Source organism: Mixophyes fleayi, chromosome 10 (assembly GCF_038048845.1).
Source record: "Mixophyes fleayi isolate aMixFle1 chromosome 10, aMixFle1.hap1, whole genome shotgun sequence".
Classification (NCBI taxonomy): Eukaryota; Metazoa; Chordata; class Amphibia; order Anura; family Limnodynastidae; genus Mixophyes; species Mixophyes fleayi.
The window spans coordinates 99674347-99700376 of NC_134411.1; the positions used below are offsets into that span (position 1 = coordinate 99674347).

At 43.8% G+C, this 26030-nt stretch overlaps 1 protein-coding gene across 1 annotated transcript in view; it reads left to right on the top strand.

Annotated features, from left to right (window-relative positions):
- Positions 1 to 6923: 6923 nt before the first annotated feature.
- FA2H (fatty acid 2-hydroxylase) overlaps positions 6924 to 26030 on the top strand; it is a 43623-nt gene continuing 24516 nt past the window's right edge. The window contains exon 1 of the mRNA XM_075189280.1: positions 6924 to 7227. Coding sequence (XP_075045381.1) covers positions 6955 to 7227 — 273 coding nt within the window. The 5' untranslated portion in view covers positions 6924 to 6954. The remainder of the gene's footprint in view (positions 7228 to 26030) is intronic.

Here is a 26030-nt window from a genome sequence, read left to right on the forward strand (position 1 = left end):
ACCACGCCTAAAGCAGGGCACTCAAGGATGCAATTATTGTGCAGATCACAGGGCAAACGACCACTTGGCCACGTATTGCAAGAGTGTATCCGCTCCCACCACCATGTTTTATCGTAATAAACACATCGCATCTGTTGATTTGGTTTTATAAACTTCCTATAAATCTAGATGGACAATGGAACGATGTCGGGTAAATATGGCAGTGTGTACACACTCTCGACCAGCAGCGTAGGAAGATATCTGTACAGTGTACAGAGTCCGGATCTTTCAGCAGATTGTTATGAGAGCTGAAGATCACAGATCTGACGGTACATTGTGTAGATGTGTACACAGGAATCTGATGCGCATCGGGACTTTCAGTCGTTGGTAAAATCTTTACAGAAGTTGCATCTGAACTAAAATTACATAGGTGTGTACCCAGCTTTACACACATCACACTGATCTCTGTCTGTTCATTATAGTGCTAATAATAGTGTCCAACTGGAATGTTCTTTGCCCGGTGTTTTACTACCCACAACAACCAGTCATTCACTCATTATGACGTTACAAGAAGGTGTAATAATGTATGGTGTGTCCTATGGTTTGTGATGTATACAGCGTTACCAATTACATACAACGTCCAGGGAAGCTTCACTCACAGGAGATACTTCAAACGTGTGCAAAGTTTATAGACATAGTCCCCTGCTTTCCCCAACATGACTGTACCACTGGGTATGATCTAAAGACCAAATTTTAAACCCTTTATTTCAAGAACTCCATCCGGTCTGTTTATTTTTCTATCAGCTTCAATTTATTTGGAATTGAAAGCGAATTATCAAATTTGTTCCTGATCTATCACCACCTGATTAGTGATATGTTTTGTATTTGGGTAAATAAAGCTCTGTGAAGAGATGATTCTGCTTTGTAGAGTTTCGTTTATTTTACAACATCAAGTTGCACTTGAGATAAATTAGTATGTAGAATTTAGACAGTAAGGTCAAGCACTCTCGCAGAGGCACGGAGTCAAGGCCATCCTAACAACATTATGGGCCCCCGGGCAAAGCAGTGCACCGTGGCCCCTAGATATACATATAGATATAGATATATAGATGTATACAGATACAGATATAGATATATAGAGATAGAGATAGATAGATGTACTTGCTCAGTGACCCTTAAAGGGTTTTTTTGCAGGCTTTTTTCTTTTGCAGGATTATTTATTCTCATTAAGAGCCGTGCCTATGGGGCCCCCTTGCCCGTGGGGCCCCGGGCAGCTGCCCATCGTGCCCAATGGAAAAGATGGCCCTGCCAGGAGCAGCAAGGGGCGAGCTCTCTCACAGATTTTGGGAGCCAGAAGGGCGAGCTCTGTCACAGAATCCAGGAGCCGCAAGGGCGATTGCTCTTGCAGAGGCCGGGAGCCACAAGGGCAAGCTCTGTCGCAGAGGCCGGGAGCCGCAAGGGAGAGCTCTGTCGCAGAGTCCGGGAGCCGCAAGGGAGAGCTCTGTCGCAGAGTCCGGGAGCCCGCGACGGCGAGCTCTCTGGCAGGTGAATGATATTAAAGATCAGACTACTATCACATCACTATCATTACTGATATTATGGGTAATGTAGGAACTATCTGAGGCAAGTGAGGATATTGTATGTACAAGAAACGTGTCAGCAGAACATTTGTAAGAGACCCGAGTTACGTGGATCTATTTGTGTTTTTATATCACCCTCACACCTACCATTAAGAATCCAGCACAAGTTTGTCATGGGTGCGACACGCCTGTTTCAGACACGTGATCTCTTGTTCACATGCTGTTGTGCATCATCTGTCAGAGTCGGGCAAGCTGTGACCCAGCATGCCACAGCAGTCTCTGGCTGGGAGGGCAGCCTGGGACTTGTAGTTCCACAACAGCTGAAGAACCTCATATGTTCGGGAAAATGTCAGAAATCTTGTACAGTGTTTACCACAACTACATCCTATTAAATAATCGCACAGTATTAGATAGCTGTGAGATATAATACAGTCTGTGTTAACTGATGGTGCATTCGTGATGGTAAGTATTAGAACTGAGGCAGTCTGGAGTTTTATATATAAATATTTAAGGGGGATCACAATGTGGGGTTGTCCGCAGGAAACTGTAAGACGTTTCCAGTCGATTTCTAAACTACTAGAAAACGTACAGAATCTGGTTGGTTGCTATGGGTTACACTTCCTTTTCTTCACAGTCAGTGATTAAAGCGCCAGCATCCAAACACTGTGTTTAACTAGTAGAATACTGACCCATAGTATTAAATGCAGACCTGAAACTATCATTTATAGACTCTTCAGCCGCAAATTCTCAGTCTCCATTAATTGCGGTATTTTATAGCAGCGATCCCATGGAAAAAATCAGGTGTGAGTTTTGGATTTTTTTTGACACACAAATCGCTGTGGCAGATTATAAGAAGGAAGTTTGGTATTTATCATTTTCCCTTGTTTTTTTTTCTTTAGGGTGCTATTAATGATGTATGTTTCCGGGCTACCATGGCAACCACAGTCTAATGGCACATGATGTAGTGAGGTACTTTGGAATTCCCCCCTCTGCCATCACATGACTTGCTGTGAATCTGTATCAGTGTCTGACAGCCATTTTTGTCTGCCAAACAGATATTTAAAGAAGATAAGCCTTTTATATAGGAATGCCGCTTTAATAGATCACCTGACATTATCCTTAACTATAGAAAAAACTTTCAGAAATGTCCTCTATATCATAAAACCAATAGATCCATTAAGTCTGATTTTATTTCCTTTGATTGTTGGCTAATTGTCAGTAAGTCAATCATCCCAAGTTTAAATTCCATTACTATTGTAGGTTTATGAGCTGGACTGTAATTCCAAGTACCTTCTTCGCTCTCAGGGAAAAAAATTTGAACCCATTCTCTTTTGAGTCTAATTTTATGTTGATTTTAAGCCCCTATTTCCATCTGACGCTCTTCTCTGCTTTGACACATCTGGGCTTGGATAATGTTGAAATTATCCAGAGTACGACAATGTCCGTGGTATGGGCTCAGTGAGTTGCTTCTTCTGGTCTAGCAGAGGAAGGGTCAATGGGCACAGTGTGCGATGTGAATAGAGCTCTTGTTGAGCTGTTTATAAGACGGAGGCTGGCCAGTGGACAGTCACCAGATCTGGACAATGGGACCCCAGTAAAGGTGCCCCTTGGTTCCTGCACACCAGCTGCGGCTGGCATGACACACTCCGATTGTCCTCACACAACACTGGGCTGTGTGTCTGTCCCACTCCATCTCCCGGGTCTATATGCTGAGTCTACAGGAACACACGACAAGGACCTAGGGGGGATGATATATTAGGATGCACAGGGAACGGGGAGGGGGCAGAGGATGAAGCCAGTCTGTGCAGATCACAGTCAGAGAGGCTGCATGGTACATTGGATGCATGTGTATATGTTCATTTTATAGCCACATTCATCATGTACAGGAACCCCATCACTTGCCACATAATCTACGGCTGGCTGGGAGGGGTTGCCTATTAGGAACATTTTAAAGGCTAAAAAAAAAATGCAGGAAAGCCAGTGACCCAGCCCAACGTAGCCCACCATAAGACTGACCTGGGGGGCAGATTCCCCCCAGCCTAGCCCAGCCCAGCCAGCCCCTGACAGCTGCCAGTAAAATACACCTATTGGTTATTGGGGAGTGTCGCTCCTGTACAGTTTCCTTTCTGTGTTCCTTTCCCACCATACACAATATGGCTCCGATGGGGCCGTCAGGGTGGGGGGCCGGGTACTTTGTACTCTCTGGTCTCGCTTTATCTTGTGCTTTTATATCTTTCATCTTTGTGCTACCTATTGTCCTCTGCTTACCCCCATCTCCTGTAAACATATATACGTGTAACTAACTTATAAACCTATTTTTCAGCTCTATTCAGCTCTGTCCACATTTTATTCTCGTTCTGATCATCGTAAATCTCTTCCTCTATACATGTGAGAGTGGGCCTCATACGGTAATGGTGAGTTCACGTAATTGCGACAGGCGAATCTAGAAGGTTGGCGTGATGTTTATTATTATTATTATCCTTTATTTGTTAGGCGCCACAAGATTTCCGCAGCGCCGTACACCATACAAACAGTAGACTATACAGGGTGAAACAGTACAAAACAATAAACAGAGATACCAGTACTTCAGGAACTCCAGGCAGGTTAAAGCAATAAACACGGAGCAGAAGAACAGGTGAGGAGACAGGAGGAAAGAGGGCCCTGCTCAAGTGAGCTTACATCCTAAGGGAGGGAAAACAGAACAGGCACAAGGGGAGCCAGATGAGGCAAAGGAGAGAGCGAGTGGAGGAGATGAAGGGGTTATGCGGATGGTTGGTAGGCTTTAAGGAAGAGGTGGGTTTTCAGTGCACGTTTGAAGGAGCACAGATTAGGAGAGAGGCGGATGGAACGAGGGAGGTCATTCCAGTGAAGGGGGGCAGCACGGGAAAAATCTTGGATTCTGGAGTGGGAAGAGGTGATAAGAGTGGAGGAGAGGCGTCGATCATTGGCTGAGAGCAGGGAGCGGGCAGGAGTGTGATGATGATGATGACTATTAACTGCACTTCTGAATGGCTATTGTCCTCTCCTGCTGATGAGCCTATATTATATCAAGTCACTGGTGTGATATTAATTCCATTAGGACTAGGACAAGAATTAAGATTATCATTTGATATTTAAGAGGTGAAAACAACAGATGCATTTAATTTAAATTGTATTTATTGATATTTTATATGGTAAATGCTACTTTCATACTAACTCTCAAGGCGTTATTCTCTGCTGTATTAATGACACTTATTTACATTAATATATTGTGTGCAAAGAGTCATGTGATCGTGGGGCAACAAGTGTGTACAGCTTCCTATACACAGTACACCTGGCACGTATGTTAGTGCTGTACAGCTGGGCACACATAAATGCGCTTTTTCATGCAAGCGTTTTTTCGGCTTACGTCCGGGGCGCAAATTAATCCAACTCTTCACAAGCCCCACATAACCTGCTGTGACTGTTGTGAACAGTGTATATGTAATTACTCTCGCTCAGTATGACCTAGCTCACAATTATATACCTGCCCTGCATTACTGACTAGTGGACTCTAGACCTGCTCGGAATATTTTCCAAGATTACCGCTGTATATTTCTGTTAATAGGATCATCATAAATATATGTAGGTAAAAGCTCACTAGACGCAGCAGGATCACGCTGGTCCTCAAATAAAAACTTTACCCCATTACAGGGTAAGTAATATACCTACCAACATATAGAAGGGCAATAACTTAAGCCCTACCCCCAATCTGCCCCAAAATACTCACTTTCTACCCAATCAAGCTCCCATTACGCCAGGGTAAACCCCAACCCTACCAAGGTGCTGCAAATCGGGACTGTCTGCCGAAATCAGGACTCTTGGGAGGTGTGAAATCAGACCATTACTCAGTGAATCCTGTATTTAATCAGCCCAAGGTAGCCCTATGGGACCAGCCCTCCTGCCCCCCTGCCCCCCAGTCTGCCCCTGATCTTATTGGATACACCGAACTTATAGTGAATAAGCTGAATCTCACCATATACAAGTGATTGCCTGTCATTTTGTTCCATATAACATTGGATTTTAAAATCAGTGTACACTAACATAACTCCTGACGTGGAGGCGTGGCCACATAACAAAAGGGGCATGGCCAGGGTGCGATGGGTTTTTTTTTTTTCGGAACTTGGTAAATCATGCAAAATAGCACTCACTCCCAATATAAACCTATGAGAACTCCTTTTGAGTACGATAACAGTGTGACCACAGCAGATATCAAAGATATCGTAATATCTGCTGCGATCCTATAGTTATAAATAACTTCTATACTTAATATCGCAATTATCTGGTTAATATTGTGGTTAAACTACAGTTTTCGGGGGATTTTCAGCTCAAAGGACCTTGGTAAATAGGCCCCTATGTCTCTATATTCCTAAATATGTCATTTACTGCAGCAATTTATTTAGATGGTTCACAATTAGATCAGAAACCAACACTGTACCTGGGCTATAAGTAAGCAGGTATGCATGCAGCCTCCATATACACCTATTAAATACAAGGATGCTGCTTTAAACCCTATCTGCATGACTGATAGAAAATGTTGATGATTGGACAAATGTACGAGAAAAGAACAGAAGGAAACAAATTTTTAGCGGAAAAGTGTATCCAGGGATACGATCGTTAATTAAAATGAAGGATAGTAGTGGATATAGGGTAAAAATAGGACTGCAATATTGAGTCTGGGGGGATTTTCACAATTGAAACAGATGGGCGGTTACTTACTCTGGATCAATTTCAAATATAAGTGCAGGATTGCAGGAGATCCAAAATAGGTTGAACTTGATGGACTGGTGTCTTTTTTCAACCTCATCAACTATGTTACTCTGAAACAAGTGAGTGATACATTGTGTCTTTTACTTGCTGAATCTCTAATTTATGTGCAGCACCTTATATATAAATAGATAAAATAATAACAATCACTGGGATGTTGAATTACTCACCTACATAGGTGGGGTAATGAGAGATTAATTTATTTACACCTTTCATTTTATAGTAACTTGTTACTTTGTATCAGTCAGATTAGTGGAATGCAGTCAAGCAATGGCCTGTGAGTGACTCACTAGCTGTCACGTTTCCTGGGACTTGTAGTTCCACAAGAGCTGATGAATGACAGGTTACCCAACCCTTTTATTTCTCCTACAGTCAGATCAGATGAATAATGTAGGAAACTTCTACAGACTGTCAGGAATAGTTTGGAAGGATATTGGGTGTGGCGTGATTCTGACTCTAGGGGGCAGTGGTGAGCTGGGGTAAAACTCACAGGGACCTACTACAGATGTCCAGTTCGGTAGCCCCGCCCAGCTGCTGAATATGTAATGAGATGCAGATGAGGCTGGGGACTGACACTTGGCTGGGAGCTGCGCTTTGCCCACTCTGCTCTATGGCTGCGCGCCGGGTAACTGCTGCTGAGCTGCGGGGCCAGTGCTCCGCCGGTGCCTGCTGGCTCCTCCGGGGGAATAAGGTCTACGATGTGTCGGGGTTCGTCAAGCTGCACCCGGGGGGCGAGGGGCTGCTGCAGGACCGGGCTGGGACTGACATCCAGCGGGACTTGGATGGACCTCCGCACCGACACTCGGAGAATGCGCTCCGCTGGTTAGAGCAGTATTATGTGGGCGAGCTGGAGGCTGCGGAGCAGGAGGACACCGCACAACAGGTAGGTGCTAGGTGTAAGGACAGGGGCACCCATCATGATGGGGATGTATAGGGGGGAGAGGGGTCTGTCTGTCATGTTAACCAGCAAGTGGAGTTATGGTGCCAGGTATAGTACAATATATTGTATACCAGCAGGAGTGGTGCCAGGTATAGTACAATATATTGTATACCAGCAGGAGTGGTGCCAGGTATAGTACAATATATTGTATACCAGCAGGAGTGGTGCCAGGTATAGTACAATATATTGTATACCTGCAGGAGTTATGGTGCCAGTCATAGTACAATATATTGTATACCTGCAGATCAATGTATAGTGCCATGTATAGTACAATATATTGTATACCTGCAGGAATTATGGTGCCAGGTATAGTACAATATATTGCATACCTGCAGATCAATGTATAGTGCCAGTCATAGTACAATATATTGTATACCTGCAGGAGTGGTGCCAGTCATAGTACAATATATTGTATACCTGCAGGAGTGGTGCCAGGTATAGTACAATATATTGTATACCTGCAGGAGTGGTGCCAGGTATAGTACAATATATTGTATACCTGCAGATCAATGTATAGTATACTAGAACTTATGTATCAGCAAGTGAAGTTATGGTGCCAGTCGTAGTACAATATATTGTATATCTGCAAGAGTGGTGCCAGGTATAGTACAATATATTGTATACCTGCAGGTGTGGTGCCAGGTATAGTACAATATATTGTATACCTGCAGGTGTGGTGCCAGGTATAAAAGGGTAGATTGTAGCCTGCAGGTGAAGTTATGGTGCCAGGCATAGTACAATATATTGTATACCTGCAGGAGTGGTGCCAGGCATAGTACAATATATTGTATACCTGCAGGAGTGGTGCCAGGTATAGTACAATATATTGTATACCTGCAGGAGTGGTGCCAGGTATAGTACAATATATTGTATACCAGCAGGAGTGGTGCCAGGTATAGTACAATATATTGTATACCAGCAGGAGTGGTGCCAGGCATAGTACAATATATTGTATACCTACAGATCAATGTATAGTGCCAGGTATAGTACAATATATTGTATACCAGCAGGAGGGGTGCCAGGCATAGTACAATATATTGTATACCTGCAGATCAATGTATAGTGCCAGGTATAGTATACTGGAACTTATATACCAGCAGGTGAAGGCATTGTGCCAGTCCTAGTTTACCGCTGAGCCCAACACTTTCAACAAATGAAACTTAGAGACTAAGCTTTCATGTACTGCCCTCTGCCAACATATACTGATGACATGTTGTCTGTATTACTCCTTGTTACTGCTCTGTGCTCTAATACCTACCAGTTGTGGGGTCACAGGACGAGCTCTGTGAGTGAGTGATGGGATGTTGCTGAGATTTCAGCACTAAGGATGCAGGATTCCCTGCTGAGCACTGGCCACAGACAAGGAGTAGATGATACAGGAGGAAGGAAAGCTACAGGTGGACCCTGTATAGGATGGGTACTGAGCTCTAGGTGGGGAGACGTGTACTGAGCAGATGGATTGTACAGGTAGAGTGACTGCATAATAGGTGTGGCTGTAAGAAGATAAGTGACTGCAATGTACAAGCTGTGTGCTAAAGGGTATGAGCAAAGCACAGCCAGAGGTCAATGACAAACCGGGCACAGAATATGAGGAGTACCCTGACCTGTTACCAGCAGAGCACTAGGTGTGAGGAGGAGGGCAGTGATTGGTACAAGCGGGACACTAGGTGTGAGGAGGAGGGCAGTGATTGGTACAAGCGGGGCACTAGGTGTTCGTGAGGAGGGCAGTGATTGGTACAAGTGGGGCACTAGGTGTGAGGAGGAGGGCAGTGATTGGTACAAGCGGGGCACTAGGTGTGAGGAGGAGGGCAGTGATTGGTACAAGCGGGGCACTAGGTGTTCGTGAGGAGGGCAGTGATTGGTACAAGTGGGGCACTAGGTGTGAGGAGGAGGGCAGTGATTGGTACAAGTAGGGCACTAGGTGTGAGGAGGAGGGCAGTGATTGGTACAAGCGGGGCACTAGGTGTTCGTGAGGAGGGCAGTGATTGGTACAAGTAGGGCACTAGGTGTGAGGAGGAGGGCAGTGATTGGTACAAGCGGGGCACTAGGTGTTCGTGAGGAGGGCAGTGATTGGTACAAGTGGGGCACTAGGTGTGATGATGAGGGCAGTGATTGGTACAAGTAGGGCACTAGGTGTGAGGAGGAGGGCAGTGATTGGTACAAGCGGGGCACTAGGTGTGAGGAGGAGGGCAGTGATTGGTACAAGTAGGGCACTAGGTGTGAGGAGGAGGGCAGTGACTGGTACAAGTTGGGCACTAGGTGTGAGGAGGAGGGCAGTGACTGGTACAAGTTGGGCACTAGGTGTGAGGAGGAGAGCAGTGATTGGTACAAGCAGGGGTACTAGGTGTGAGGAGGAGGGCAGTGACTGGTACAAGTTGGGCACTAGGTGTGAGGAGGAGGGCAGTGACTGGTACAAGTTGGGCACTAGGTGTGAGGAGGAGGGCAGTGATTGGTACAAGTAGGGCACTAGGTGTGAGGAGGAGGGCAGTGATTGGTGCAAGCGGGGCACTAGGTGTGAGGAGGAGGGCAGTGACTGGTACAAGCAGGGGCACTAGGTGTGAGGAGGAGGGCAGTGATTGGTGCAAGCGGGGCACTAGGTGTGAGGAGGAGGGCAGTGACTGGTACAAGTGGGGCACTAGGTGTGAAGAGGTGGGCAGTGATTGGTAGAAGCAGGGGCACTTTAGTACCTGGATACATGTACAATTATAGAACAATAACACTAATATACAGCTGTTGTTTTGTTGTGTATCTTTGTGAATTTGAGAAGCTGTGTCTGGGGAAAGGATTAGGTACAATATAAAACACAATGGAAGAGTAGATTGCAGACATCCATTGCTAGGGGGGATTATGGTGGGCTCCAGGGTGGGTCCGGGTGGATAGTCGTCTGACGCTGAGATTGTTATGGTTTGATGGGTGGATCTAGTAAGAGATTTCTTAGCTTGTACCATGTTATACCTTGAGGGGGAGTAAGTTGGTAGCTCGCTCATAGAAGGACGCCTGTGCATACTTTTCTTTATGAAGAGCGGTCTCCAGTCAATGCATCCTGAACAGGTGGCTAATTCTCCTCTAAAACGTGTTTGTGGCGATGGAGCGTTTTGTAGCCAGACTTGAAGAACTTATTTTTTTTAGTGGCTGTTGAGTTTATTAATAGAAGTGTTTTTTCTTCCATTTGTGATATTGAGAAATGGGTCTAGAACTCCCCAAAGGGCTCACATTGGGTAGGGTTTGAGGTTTTCTCAAATATGTCGGGTGTATGGTTTGAGGTAGGAGATGAGCTACGCGCTGTGATTTGGAAGTTGTAATCTGACTTTGGGTTATATCCAGATATTTTTCCATACCATGTGGAAGTTGCCAGGCAATTACCACTATTATTAAATGTATAGTGTGGATTACTAGATATACTAGGTATCTTTTTTAGAATGCAACATTAGTAGGTGTAATTTATTTAGCAGCCTGTATTAATTCGTATTAGGTAGCAGACGAGACTAGCAGGATAAAATAAATGTACATGTATGCCTGAGCAATCAGGGCTGGTATGAACAGATTTGAAGCAAGACACAAATAGTAATTTGCAGTGGTGAGTAGAATAATTAGTGGAGAGGAGCTCCTGGGGAAACCAGTCCTTTTGGGATTCTTGGACACTTATGGTTACTGGTATCATAGCACTGTGTAGGTAGATGGACTCAGCTACAGAGTTGGTGGAGGAGCTGGATTGACACACAGTGCATGATTTTGTTTCAGTGGCCCATTGAAATGAATGGGCCATTGAAATAAATGGAAAAAAAATCTGGTGCAACTGCTCTCGGTAACCGCTAGTCGGGTATGTACACAATGTGCTCCTTTGAAGATGAATGGACTTTTTCAAGTGCGGTGGTGTGCTTATAGTGCAATGAAGTAGAGCAATCGTCATTCAAAAAATGTGCAGTGATGTAATCGGCGCCGAACACTGCAATTCCAAACACAAATGGGTTTTGCTTTTACATGCGGTTGCATGCATTGCCCTGGTATCGGTAATGTTTTAGAGCAGGATCTGGCGCTGATCTCTGTGTGGAATCAATGGAACATGGGCGAGCCAAATCGCTTATGTGAAAGTACCTTTGTACTGGTTCATGCTATAGATCTAATCCTCAACATTCCTGATTGATTAGTCAGGGCAAACTAACCACAACATCTATCCAACCAGAGCAAAAATTACATTTTATAGACCCAAAGGTGGAGATTAAATTGGCCTTGGTGTACCGGTAAACCTCACCGCGATGTCCGGCTGCGCACACTGCCGGATATTGCGGTAAGGAATCTCTGCTCCTTTTTCCTCGCAGCATCTACATCGTCCACAATGTGTCTCCGTGGACTGTTCCAGAGAAACATTGCGATGAATTGAATCTTCCCAGAGTCAGTTTTTTCAATTGAGGGGAATTAAATACACAATTTTGGAACAAGACCTTGTAATCCATTACGAAGGTGTCTGGAAATGTTCACGTTATGGGAACAGCATGAGATTTGGGACCCCTCCAGTCATTGAAGATAAGATTTCTCACATCCGTATAGCATTACATACAATAAATCTGCTAGGGATAGGCTATAAGTTAAATAAGTTTGTCAGGGACTCCCGTTAGCAGAATCCTTTTAAGGTGAATTTTAGAGAAAAAAAAACCAGACAAAGATAGACCATTATCCTCAAAACATGGATGAACAGGCCAATTAGAGAGTGTCCCATGATCCTTAATAATGGTAATATTGTGATATTATTATTTTGTAAAAATTGCATAATAAAACTTAATTCATAAACAGTTATTTTTATTTTGAAATAAAAATAAAACCTGAACCATTGTTTGCAAAACTGATTCATAGCTATAATTTGGATTATTGACATTCCTATTCCTGCAAATTTTGTTGTACGGTGCAACATACCAAAATGTTATGTAGAGAGTGGATGGATAAGACATGTCTTGAGAAAACCCAAATACAAAGTGTTGGTTAGATGACTAGTAGCCTCTGTTTATTCATTTGCTGGTAAGATAGTTGCAACAATGTTGCAGAGTTTAGAATCTATAGGATAACAGCTGCTTGGTATTTCATTAGTCAAAACATGACTTGCTGTTTAGTGTTAGGGATGGACTTGGGGCAATGTTGTGTTATGTTCAATTCCTTATATCCAAAATTACATTAAAAAAATACGTATTTGTCACCTGTTATATTGTAGAGCTCTGTGTGTTGGTGAAAACATAGGAACAGTAAAGGAATGTTTAATATTGAAACATAGAGAGTAGAGAAACTTGTACATCAAGGTGAGCACTTTTGGCTGCAAGACGTAAAGGCCGTACTCAGAAAAGACAATATTGAATCCTTTATTGTGGTCAGCATTTCAGGGATGTAATGTGCCTCATTTCTCAAGAGAAATACTAATATAAATAATACTAAGTGTTTTAAGAAAAGTGAGCCTTGCGCCTACAAAACACAGTGTGGTACGTACGTCAATTTGTGTAGCGCATCTTGCCTGAGTTGACTTTGCACATGCCCAGATAGATTATTGTCTATGATCCAGGGGTCATTTACAAGCCTGAGAAAGTGCTGATGTGCAATTCAATAGCGATTACTTATTCCTTGTAAGTTCAGGTGTATATTGTGGCATCGAAACAATCTCACTTACAAGGCTCGGATTACTGCTTACAAATTGGTGTCAGTTGTGGGATAAGCACAACGTGATGTCTCTGATCGAACATTGATAAATCGGAGTGTTCCATCCAGAACAAGATATTTTACTAAGCAGTGAGTGGTGGAGATTTTGGCATGTTCGGGAGCTTTCCGAATTGTTAGATGAGGGAAAATGCCACATTTCGGGGGTGAGAGTAAATGGATGTTTTTATGCTACTTTTAGTGAGCACCGTTTGCTAAATCTAGGCAAATTTTACAGAGGAAGCACATCAATTTGCTCAATCTAACATAATAAATAATTTATTAATATTTTTTATTATTAATAAGGAGCTCAAAGTATACATCCTGCAGTTTAAATACATAGCAGAAATGCCTGCTAAGAACCTGCCTCTGTCAGTATGACAAGCAATGTAGCCAACCATAGGGGATATTTAGTGTATTCTAAAGATAAAGATCCTGCAATCTTTATTTCATTGTTTCCATAATATAAGAACGATTCTCAGGGATTCTATCATGTTAGTTGGAGGGTGGATGTCCGCATTTTTAACATAGTAGTAATAATAAAGCTTCTTTGCATTTCAAATGCATTTCATAAGTAAATATTAACTTGCAAAGTCCCGGGAATAAGAACAGGTAGTGAGAACTGCATCTTAAATACAGAATTTATTTCACAGTTTGTCAACTTTGAAAAAAAGGGACACTTTCAGGGACAAATCTTTAGAACCAGGGATTGCCCCTGGAAAAGAGGGGTGGTTGGCAACTGTGCTGTATATAAGAAAACAAAGTACTATGAAGAGGAGAGCCTGATGTCCTCTTATTTCTAAGCGACAACCTTCTACACCAGACCTGGCCAAACTTTTGGCTCTCCAAGTGTTGTGAAACTACATGTCCCAGCATGCCTTGCCAGCTTTCAGCCTGCTCTCTACTGGCAAAGCATGCTGGGGCTTGTTGTTTAACACAGACTGTAGATAGAGTAATCTATGAGCGCTTACGGCCATATAGCATTGTATACAATGACTGTAGGCGATGTTCCTATGTCCTTTAATATAGAATATTGTTTATAAGTCATAAATCCGGGGGCGAGACTACCAGCTGGGAATTTGAGAAGAACATAAAATAATGCATGGCATTGTTTGTTCATTTCCATCAGTCGTGTATCCCATTCAATCAGACGCTTAAGTTAATGGATTTTATAACAGGGGAATGGTGTGAGAATCTCTCTCTAGATTGTAAGCTCTTGCGCCCGCACCGCCTTCTCAGATTTGCATGTACTTCTTCTGTTGTTGTGTATGTTTAGTGTTTATGTATGCCTGGTTCTCCCCACCGTCCGGTGCATGTGGGGCCTTACAAATAAGCAATGCTGAGGGTGAGAGCAGCCATGTCTGTGTCTAGTGCAGTGTGATCTAAGCAGATGGCAATGTAATCAGCACAATGTAATCAGCACAGTGGTTACTTTTCCTATATATATAATTGTATTTTCAGGGTTCTGTGAAATCTGCAGAGACATGTGGGCTTCCCGGAGCCAGAGGAGGCTAAAGTTTCTGTTTTGATTCTTTGATACATTTACACAATAACTTTGCAGGGGACTTTTTTTAAACTATTGAGAATTCCAGAATGTGTTAGATGTCAGCTGCGATCCCCTGATCAACTGGTTATGAAACCTTGTGGCTGTCAGCGTATTGGCTTCTGCTTTCAGTTTTACAGAATCTTATTTGAATTCCACACTTCACCACTCGGTCAAAACTCTGTCGCCCCGGGGTCATGCTGTGTCCGAGCGGACACTCAACCAGCTTAAGCTCAGTCCCTTTGCTATAACCCACTGATAGATCTCCGCTTGGTAGAACGACATGTCTCTGAATGTTTGTCTTCTGGTTTGCTGACTGAGAACAATCTGGAAGGGACAGAACGACTGTGGCTGTTTGTGACTGTGTCTGCCAGTCTTCATCTGTATTCTGCAGTTCTCTGCTTGGCATTGGTACCCTAAAAATGCCACCCTCCAGGGCAGCTGCAAACCCCATGCAAGTCACCCTAACCCTAAAATGGAAGATCTGTTATATGAAAACGGTGACAGCAGGGGCTGCCAGAAAAATTCACAAATATATACCAGGCCAGACCTAGTAGTAGGCACTAGGGGTAGCAGCGGCTAAGGGGGGTCTCTTTCTCCCATATGTAAAACTAATTTTCTTTCATCGCAAAAATTTATGAACTCAGTTAATGAGAAAAATCAACAAAGGCAGTTTGTGGGTGACAAGTGCACTTTAATATTGGCAATATATATATTTCCTCCTGTATATTTATGTTATCAGTATGCAATTTGTCATTTGTCCTATGCTGTTCTCATGACCTTGCAAAAATAAAACGTTTATAAAAAAAAAAAATATTGGCAATATATATAGTCATATGAGAAAAAAAATTGTCATCTATCTATCTATTTATCTATCTATCTATCTATCTATTTATCTATCTATCTATCTATCCATCCACAAGTAACAATGGTCTGGTCATCACCAAGCACTAAAACTTGATACATTTAATCTCATCTGTCAGATAAACACAAAACATTTAACTTTGTCATTATTTATTCAACCAAAAACTAGCCAACATGGAAATCTGGGGGTAGATTCACTAAAGCTTCTAAGAAGAAAATGTGGAGGCGTTGCCCATAACAACCAATCAGATTCTAGCTATCATGTTCTAGAATGTACTGGATACAATGTAGCTAGAATCTAAATTGGTTGCTATGGGTAACACCTTCACTTTTCCTTTTTTAGAAACTTTAGTAAATCTATCCCCCAGTAAGTACCCCGTACTGCTTTCATATCAACAAAGAAGATCTTCTGAGCAAGTGTACTTCATTATATAGCTGTCAGGAGGTGCTGACATCAGCAGGGATCTCAGAGAAGCGGTTATTTCTGCTTGTTTGGTCTGTAAAGGTTTAAAGACATTTTCAAACAATATGAGGTTCATCATTCTACAGTGAGAAACGTGATTTACAAACGGAAAATATTAAAGTCCGCTTCTAGTCTTCATCCACGGGAATTCACCAAGGAACAGACTATATGATGCTCCGAGAAATCACAGCTAACTCCAGAGATCCACAGGTGTCTGTCTAGATGGTAAATATAAGAGATCATGACTTTAATATCAGATAAAGACTGAACAAGTATTGCTTTCGTGGGAGCGTTGCAAAGTTTCTTCTGGACAATACAAAAAGATCAATGACCTCAGGAAGACAAGACCTAAGTGCAGTTGGTCGGAAGGCACGATACAATGTCAGGCGAAAACCAAACAACATTCCACCACAAAGACCTCATACTACCGCCAGGCGTGGTGGAGGGGTGATGATTTGGGGTGTTTGCAGACACAGAACCTGGACATCTCACATCCACCATGAATGCCGCCTGAATATATCCAGAATATTCTGGAGAAATATCTGCGGCTGTCTGTCTGACAACTGAGCTTGGCTGAATTTGGATCATGCAACAGGACAATGGTCCTAAACAATTGAATTAATCAGCAAAAAAAGCATTAAGGCAGAGTTGCCCAACGCCATCCCTCACGTTCCACCAACAGGTCATGTTTTCAATATTTCTTTAATCATGCACAAGTGAGGTCATCTATTTTGTTGGCTCAGTAATTATCCCACCTGTTTCTACAGACAGACATTCTGAAAAGATGACCTGTTGAGGACAAGCGTTAAGCACCACTATGTTAAGGTTTTGTAATGGCCACGTCAAAGACCAGACCTTAAAGCCATGGAGACGCTGTTGCGGTACTTTAATGTTGTCGGACGGTGAAGTAACAATCTACTAGATAAAGGGGTGCACTTACTTTTTCACACCTGGCTCCTTCGTGTTGGCTAACCTTGTATTGAATAATGACCACAAAAACTCGCATGTGTATTATTTGTCATATGAGTTTAGATTTATGACATTTTAGGACTTGATGAGGACTAGATGATTGTTAATCATATTCCGATATGTAAAAATCACGGACTTGAATGAGGGTGTACTTTCTTTTTCAGTTGTATTTTTGTACTCAGGAACTTCAGTTGTGAACTTTGGGATTATTTTGTTGCTTTGCTGGTGTTGTTTGACTTTTATGCAGCAAGTTGGTTTTTTTGTATTTTCACAACATTTTATATGTTGTGTTTGTGATGTTTACTTTACTGCTATAAACACACGTAGGGCAGCGTGATAGCTCAGTTTGAAAAAGAAAAACAATTTATTCTTGGTGAGTTCTTAGAATTGTCTCGTGTAAAAGAGGAACACGAATGGATATTTGCTGATGACTTCTGTCATTTCTGTAATAATATTAAGTAAGTTTAACTTCTGTCTGTAAGCCATATAAACCACACCTTGTACAATTTTTTTTTCTTTTCTTTTTTTCTTTTCTTTCTTGTGTATGTCGGGGCTTTCCTGGGATGAGACTATATGAAATAAAACTTTTCATTATACCCTTACTTTTTGTTCTATAACATTTTCTAATTCTTTATAGCGTACATATAAAATAAACTCAAATATGGCATATGTGAATTCTGCCCTAAAAAAGGCTACAATCCAATTTTACGATAATATTTGGTTGGTTATGGGACACTGTATACCAAGGAACCAAAATAGTATTCTATCCCTAAAAGGCAAGACTCAGTCTGCCATGCCTGCCTAAAATGTGTCATTTTTTTTAGCAGATTCCATATAAAGATCCCTGAATTTAGATTCCCTTCAAGTAGCGATGGCGTTATTATAGTTTACTTATGTAGTGCCACCAATTCTGCAGCGCTGCATAGAGAATATTTGTTACTCTTCTCTGTTGCCTCGGAGCTTACAGTCTAGGAAGTATATTTACTAAACTGCGGGTTTGAAAAAGTGGAGTTGTTGCCTGTAGCAACCAATCAGATTCTAGCTGTCATTTATTTAGTGCATTTAACAAAATGACAGCTAGAATCTGATTGGTTGCTATAGGCAACATCTCCACTTTTTCAACCCGGCAGTTTAGTAAAAATACCATTCATTTGGTAAGCAGATAATTAAGATACTAGTATGTTTTTTGGGGCATGGAAGGATACCAGAGGAAACACGGGGAGAATATACAAATTTCACACAGATAAAGCCGTAGTTGGGGATCGAACTCGTGACCCCAGCGCTCCTCCTTTTGCTATGCAGTAGAGCCAGTCTGACAGCTGTTTATTAGCTATTAGAGAATGGAAGAGCTGGTTTGGAATACAGCATTGCCCAGGATCTGTTGCATGAGATAAGCGATCTGTTGGACAAAGGTTACAGGTGTGTACGTGATGGTTAGATGAGTTCACGAGTCAGAGTAAACATGTTTCGGGTGAAATGTAGAATTGATAGAGAACTCCACCTAGGGATTATTTTGCACGGCAAACACCATCCTATTAGCCAGTAGAATCCCTGGTTCCTCCAGTTGTGTGTGACTGGATAAAGTGTTTCCTGTAATATAATGCAATGAGAGAAGGTGCTTAACACCTCACCTTTAGAGGCATATTGTCTCCTTGGGACCAAATCCCTTATCTGCAATTTTTTGGGGCTTTTAGGGGCATATTTAATAAAGCACGATAGTGCTTTTAACGGGTCATTAAGGTCCCACAGTGTCCTCCACAAATTTATTAAGGGGGCATCGCAGCAGATATCATGGATATCTGCTGCTTTGCATTCCTCTTCGTTTTTGGGAGCAGTCACCATTCAACAGAATGGTGACTGCTCCTGGCCGCAATCTAACAAGTCCCGAAAAAACATTTTTTTCGGGAACTTGTCATGTTAATGTACCAGCTGAAGCTGGCGTACATCATCCGGATTGAGGAAATCTAATGCTGTCAGCTCTGCTCCGGAGAGCAGAGCTGGACAGCGCATGTGTGGAGGGATCACATGATCCCTCCCTGTCATTCAGCGCTCTCTCTCTGCAACTATCGTTGCAGAGACAGAGACAGTTCTTGGAACTGGACATGCGCACTTGAAGAGTGAAGAGAAGACCCGAAGACAGCGCTTCCGAAGAGGGGGGTAAGTATGTTTTTTTTTATCACTGAAACAGCAGTTTTTCGGAACTGCTGTTTCTGTGCAGGGCTGTACATAAATGTGAGAAGTAGTTCAATCCTTATCATTGCGATAAGGATTGAAAACTACTTTTCACTTTATGTGAATAATGATAAATGTGCCCCAAAGATACTACACAATCGCATGCACTTTATTTCTGCGTTTAGTGAGCTGCGCTGTATGTTTATTAGGTCTCTGGTGTTTGCTGCGGTCACTTGTTCTATTTGGATCATTTTTGTCTCCCTCATTCAGAACCCTCTATATTTTAGGCTTCATTTAGAGTAATCCTCAAATCCAGCCAAACATTTGTATCTGGACGAATCCTATTGTTCTGCCAGGGGTGCAAAGGCAAATCTTAGTTGTTTTTTTATTTTATTTGCAGCCCACGCCCTCGCACAGCTTTTGAATAGCATGCACTTAGCACACGGTACAGTGCAGCATGCAACACAAATAAGCATATATTCTATTTGGCATGCATGGTTGGGTGAAAAGATGTATACTTTCAATGCAAGGCGATAACATGGACAGAATTTCCATGAGCAAAATGGTCAGAGCGGTGGAGAGCGCTTCCTTGAGGATGTGCCAGACTATTTCCAGTCCATAAAAGAACTTGGATTTTGCCCCAGCTCAGAACTGGCGTTGTTTAACGTCACCGCACAACCTCATGTAATACTAGGATGTATTATTCCACTCTCATAATTGTACTGTGCTTTGGATTTTTTTTTCTCTCTCGTTATTATTATTTTCTTTACATTTCTGAATGATATTTGTTTTGTTTTTTATTTGATTTTGCACGACCCAGATGTTTAATCAGAGATTGCGGTTTAGCTGTACCTAAGTGCCAGCACCAAGGGTTGATATTGTCTCCCAATAGTACCAGACACACACCTGTCATAGCTGTAACGTGCTCCCTGTGTAACACTCCCAGACCTGATAAGTGTGACGTGGGCTGAACCTCCCCCCCCATTGACCGGGCCGCTTGCGCAGTACTTAAAGATAGTTAAAAATTGATTGCAGAGCAAATACGTGGTTCTCATCAGTACCTGGTACAAGAATCACAAGGGCAAAAGTACACGTATCTTTTCACTGGCTATTAACCTCATGATTCACCAGCCAAGACTGTAAAGGGCGGAATGATTGTGGGTTTTTTTTTCTTTTAAATGTTTAATTTGTCTTTATAAGTTTTGCTGCTTTCAATGGTCACTTTAAAATGGGACTTTATCCTGAAGTTTTCCATGAATACACATAGACACACACGTTCATTCCTCTGGGACCCCTCCACGTGTGCTGAATGATTATATCGGACCCTACAACTGAGAGACCCCATAATTTGGGTAGGTTGTGGAGGGTCAAGTCAAGCTATTGTTCTCTACAATTTTAGGTTCAGAAAGGTTCCCCTACAGGATCATTCAGTTTCTTGTTTATAAACTCCACTAGCTTCTAATAATGTCTCACATGTATAGTACAGTCTTTGCTGTGTGTTATTGTTGTTGAGTGCATGTGTCTGTAGTGGATATGTTTAGTGTTTTATGACTGTTTTATCCCTAGACATAGGTGTGAGACAAAGAAATTAAGGCGTCTCTTTTTATATGACAAATCTTAAGTGTCCTTAGTGGAATGTAGTGATGTGTTCATAAATTAATTTGTGGATGTTGCTGAGGGCGGATCGCTATAAGGAGTAGGGGCCGGGCCATAGTCACAGGCTTCGTCTTTTAGGGGGGAGCGAAATGTAGTGAATTAATTACAATGATCATTTTCTTACTGCAAACAGTTGACTGCCTGGCTTCTAGAGCTCATAACGAGCTTTGGACTTAAACATGTGACAGGGAATAATGATGATGCTACCTGTGACCTGCGCCTCTCCTCAACTAATCACATCTCACTCCCGCCTGCAAGGCTTCTCACGTGCCCCTAATTAATTATGGACTTCTTCCCTATCACACCCAATCAGAGTCTCCCACAGGCTTCAAATCTTTAAATCTCTGAAACCTATCTCTTTATTAGAGCTTAACTTACACACCTGTACTACTCACACGAATGTACACTCACACCTACCCTTCTCCCACCTATACTACTCACACTGGAACACACCCTCAGCTATACTATTCACACTGGTACACCCTCACACCTACCCTACTTCCACCTATACTACCCACACTGGTACACCCTCACACCTACCCTACTCCCACCTATACTACTCACACTGGTACACCCTCACACCTACCCTACTCTCACCTATACTACCCACACTGGTACACCCTCACACCTACCCTACTCTCACCTATACTACCCACACTGGTACACCCTCACATCTACCCTACTCCAACCTATACTACTCACACTGGAACACACCCTCAGCTATACTATTCACACTGGTACACCCTCACACCTACCCTACTTCCACCTATACTACCCACACTGGTACACCCTCACACCTACCCTACTCCCACCTATACTACCCACACTGGTACACCCTCACACCTACCCTACTCTCACCTATACTACCCACACTGGTACACCCTCACATCTACCCTACTCCAACCTATACTACTCACACTGGTACACCCTCACACCTACCCTACTCCCACCTATACTACTCGCACTGGTACACCCTCACACCTACCCTACTCCCACCTGTACTACTCACACTGGTACACCCTCCCACCTACCCTACTCCAACCTATACTACTCACACTGGTACACCCTCACACCTACCCTACTTCCACCTATACTACCCACACTGGTACACCCTCACACCTACCCTACTTCCACCTATACTACCCACACTGGTACACCCTCACACCTACCCTACTCCCACCTATACTACCCACACTGGTACACCCTCACACCTACCCTACTCTCACCTATACTACTCACACTGCTACACCCTCACACCTACCCTACTCCCACCTATACTACCCACACTGGTACACCCTCACACCTACCCTACTTCCACCTATACTCCTCACACTGCTACACCCTCACACCTACCCTACTCCCACCTATACTACCCACACTGGTACACCCTCACATCTACCCTACTCCCACCTATATTACTCACACTGGAACACCCTCACACCTACCCTACTCCTACCTGTACTACTCACACTGGCACACCCTCACACCTACCCTACTCCCACCTATACTACTCACACTGGTACACCCTCACACCGACCCTACTCCCACCTATACTACTCACACTGATACACCCTCACACCTATATTACTCACACTGGTATACCCTCACACCTATATTACTCACACTGGTACACCCTCACACCTATATTACTCACACTGGTACACCGTCACACCTACCCTACTCCCACCTATACTACTCACACTGGTACACCCTCACACCTATACTACTCACACTGGTACACCCTCACACTTATCCTACTTCCACCTATACTACCACACTGGTACACCCTCACATCTACCCTACTCCCACCTATATTACTCACACTGGAACACCCTCCCACCTACCCTACTCCCACCTATATTACTCACACTGGAACACCCTCACACCTACCCTACTCCCACCTATACTACTCACACTGGTACACCCTCCCACCTATATTACTCACACTGGTACACCCTCCCACCTACCCTACTCCCACCTATACTACTCACACTGGTACACCCTCCCACCTACCCTACTCTCACCTATACTACTCACACTGGTACACCCTCCCACCTATATTACTCACACTGGTACACCCTCACACCTACCCTACTCCTACCTGTACTACTCACACTGGTACACCCTCACACCTATACTACATACATTGGTACACCCTCCCACCTACCATACTCCCACCTATACTACTCACACTGGTACACCCTCACACCGACCCTACTCCCACCTATACTACTCACACTGATACACCCTCACACCTATATTACTCACACTGGTATACCCTCACACCTATATTACTCACACTGGTACACCCTCACACCTATATTACTCACACTGGTACACCGTCACACCTACCCTACTCCCACCTATACTACTCACACTGGTACACCCTCACACCTATACTACTCACACTGGTACACCCTCACACTTATCCTACTTCCACCTATACTACCACACTGGTACACCCTCACATCTACCCTACTCCCACCTATATTACTCACACTGGAACACCCTCCCACCTACCCTACTCCCACCTATATTACTCACACTGGAACACCCTCACACCTACCCTACTCCCACCTATACTACTCACACTGGTACACCCTCCCACCTATATTACTCACACTGGTACACCCTCCCACCTACCCTACTCCCACCTATACTACTCACACTGGTACACCCTCCCACCTACCCTACTCTCACCTATACTACTCACACTGGTACACCCTCCCACCTATATTACTCACACTGGTACACCCTCACACCTACCCTACTCCTACCTGTACTACTCACACTGGTACACCCTCACACCTATACTACATACATTGGTACACCCTCCCACCTACCATACTCCCACCTATACTACTCACACTGGTACACCCTCCCACCTATATTACTCACACTGGTACACCCTCACACCTACCCTACTCCCACCTATACTACTCACACTGGTACACCCTCCCACCTACCCTACTCCCACCTATACTACTCACACTGGTACACCCTCACACCTATATTACTCACACTGGTACACCCTCCCACTTACCCTACTCCCACCTATACTACTCACACTGGTACACCCTCACACCTACCCTACTCCTACCTATAATACTCACACTGGTACACCCTCACACCTACCCTACTCCTACCTATAATACTCACACTGATACATCCTCACACCTACCCTACTCCCACCTATACTACTCACACTGGTACACCCTCACACCTATATTACTCACACTGGTACACCCTCCCACCTACCCTACTCCTACCTATAATACTCACACTGGTACACCCTCCCACCTACCCTACTCCCACCTATACTACTTACACTGGTACACCCTCCCACCTACCCTACTCCCACCTATACTACTCACATTGGTACACCCTCACACCTATATTACTCACACTGGTACACCCTCCCACCTACCCTACTCCCACCTATACTACTCACACCGGTACACCCTCACACCTACCCTACTCCCACCTATACTACACACACTGGTACACCCTCACACCTATATTACTCACACCGGTACACCCTCACACCTACCCTACTCCCACCTATACTACTCACACTGGTACACCCTCACACCTACCCTACTCCTACCTATAATACTCACACTGGTACACCCTCACACCTACCCTACTCCCACCTATACTACTCACACTGGTACACCCTCACACCTACCCTACTCCTACCTATAATACTCACACTGGTACACCATCACACCTACCCTACTCCCACCTATACTACTCACACTGGTACACCCTCACACCTACCCTACTCCTACCTATAATACTCACACTGGTACACCCTCACACCTACCCTACTCCCACCTATACTACTCACACTGGTACACCCTCACATCTACCCTACTCCAACCTATACTACTCACACTGGTACACCCTCACACCTACCCTACTCCCACCTATACTACTCGCACTGGTACACCCTCACACCTACCCTACTCCCACCTGTACTACTCACACTGGTACACCCTCCCACCTACCCTACTCCAACCTATACTACTCACACTGGTACACCCTCACACCTACCCTACTCCCACCTATACTACACACACTGGTACACCCTCACACCTACCCTACTCCCACCTATACTACTCACACTGGTACACCCTCCCACCTACCCTACTCCCACCTATACTACTCACACTGGTACACCCTCACACCTACCCTACTCCCACCTATACTACTCACACTGGTACACCCTCACACCTACCCTACTCCCACCTATACTACTCACACTGGTACACCCTCACACCTACCCTACTCCCACCTATACTACTCACACTGGTACACCCTCACACCTACCCTACTCCCACCTATACTACTCACACTGGTACACCCTCACACCTACCCTACTCCCACCTATACTACTCACACTGGTACACCCTCACACCTACCCTACTCCCAGCTATACTACTCACACTGGTACACCCTCACACCTACCCTACTCCCACCTATACCACACACACTGGTACACCCTCACACCTACCCTACTCCCACCTATACTACTCACACTGGTACACCCTCCCACCTACCCTACTCCCACCTATACTACTCACACTGGTACACCCTCACACCTACCCTACTCACACTGATAATACTCACACTGGTACACCCTCACACCTACCCTACTCCCACCTATACTACTCACACTGGTACACCCTCACACTTACCCTACTCCCACCTATACTACTCACACTGGTACACCCTCACACCTATACTACTCACACTGGTACACCTTCACACCTACCCTACTACATGGGTTCTGATTGTTTCAGATGGAATCACACACTATACAATGGTTGCTCATTTCGCGCTGCATTAATACATCTTCAGAATTACAAATATGTGTAAATTGTTTCTGCGATAATACAGCTATGAGCGTGACCATATTATAATTCAGATAAGGAGAAAAGTGAGGCTGACCCAATATGCAGCAGATTATTTTATGCTTATATGTACGTTGGATGTGTCCAGTAACTGGGGATGTGCAGATCTGTCTACGTCACGATACAAGTAGGAATGTAAAGGTTTTATGTTCTATATGCACTGGTATCCGTCAGGGCCTAATACTGTGGGGTTTTGGTTGGCTTGTTTCATGCTTATCAACAGCCTGCAAGTTTGATGACTAAAAGGGACCTGACCTAAAAGGACGCTGGGACATTGCCTCACCCAAAGTGGGCGAGATTTGGGAGGACAGGGATCCTAAATTGTCCCAGTTCTACGGTCAGGTGTGTTCTGTAATTTTCCAGGCGAAGTTTTTTTTTTTAAATCCGTGAAACGCTGTGTAATTATTTGCTGTGTGACAATGATAACATTGTTATCAGATCGCTGTGCCTGTCTTTTATTGCTGTATAGAGTCCATCTTGATTATCG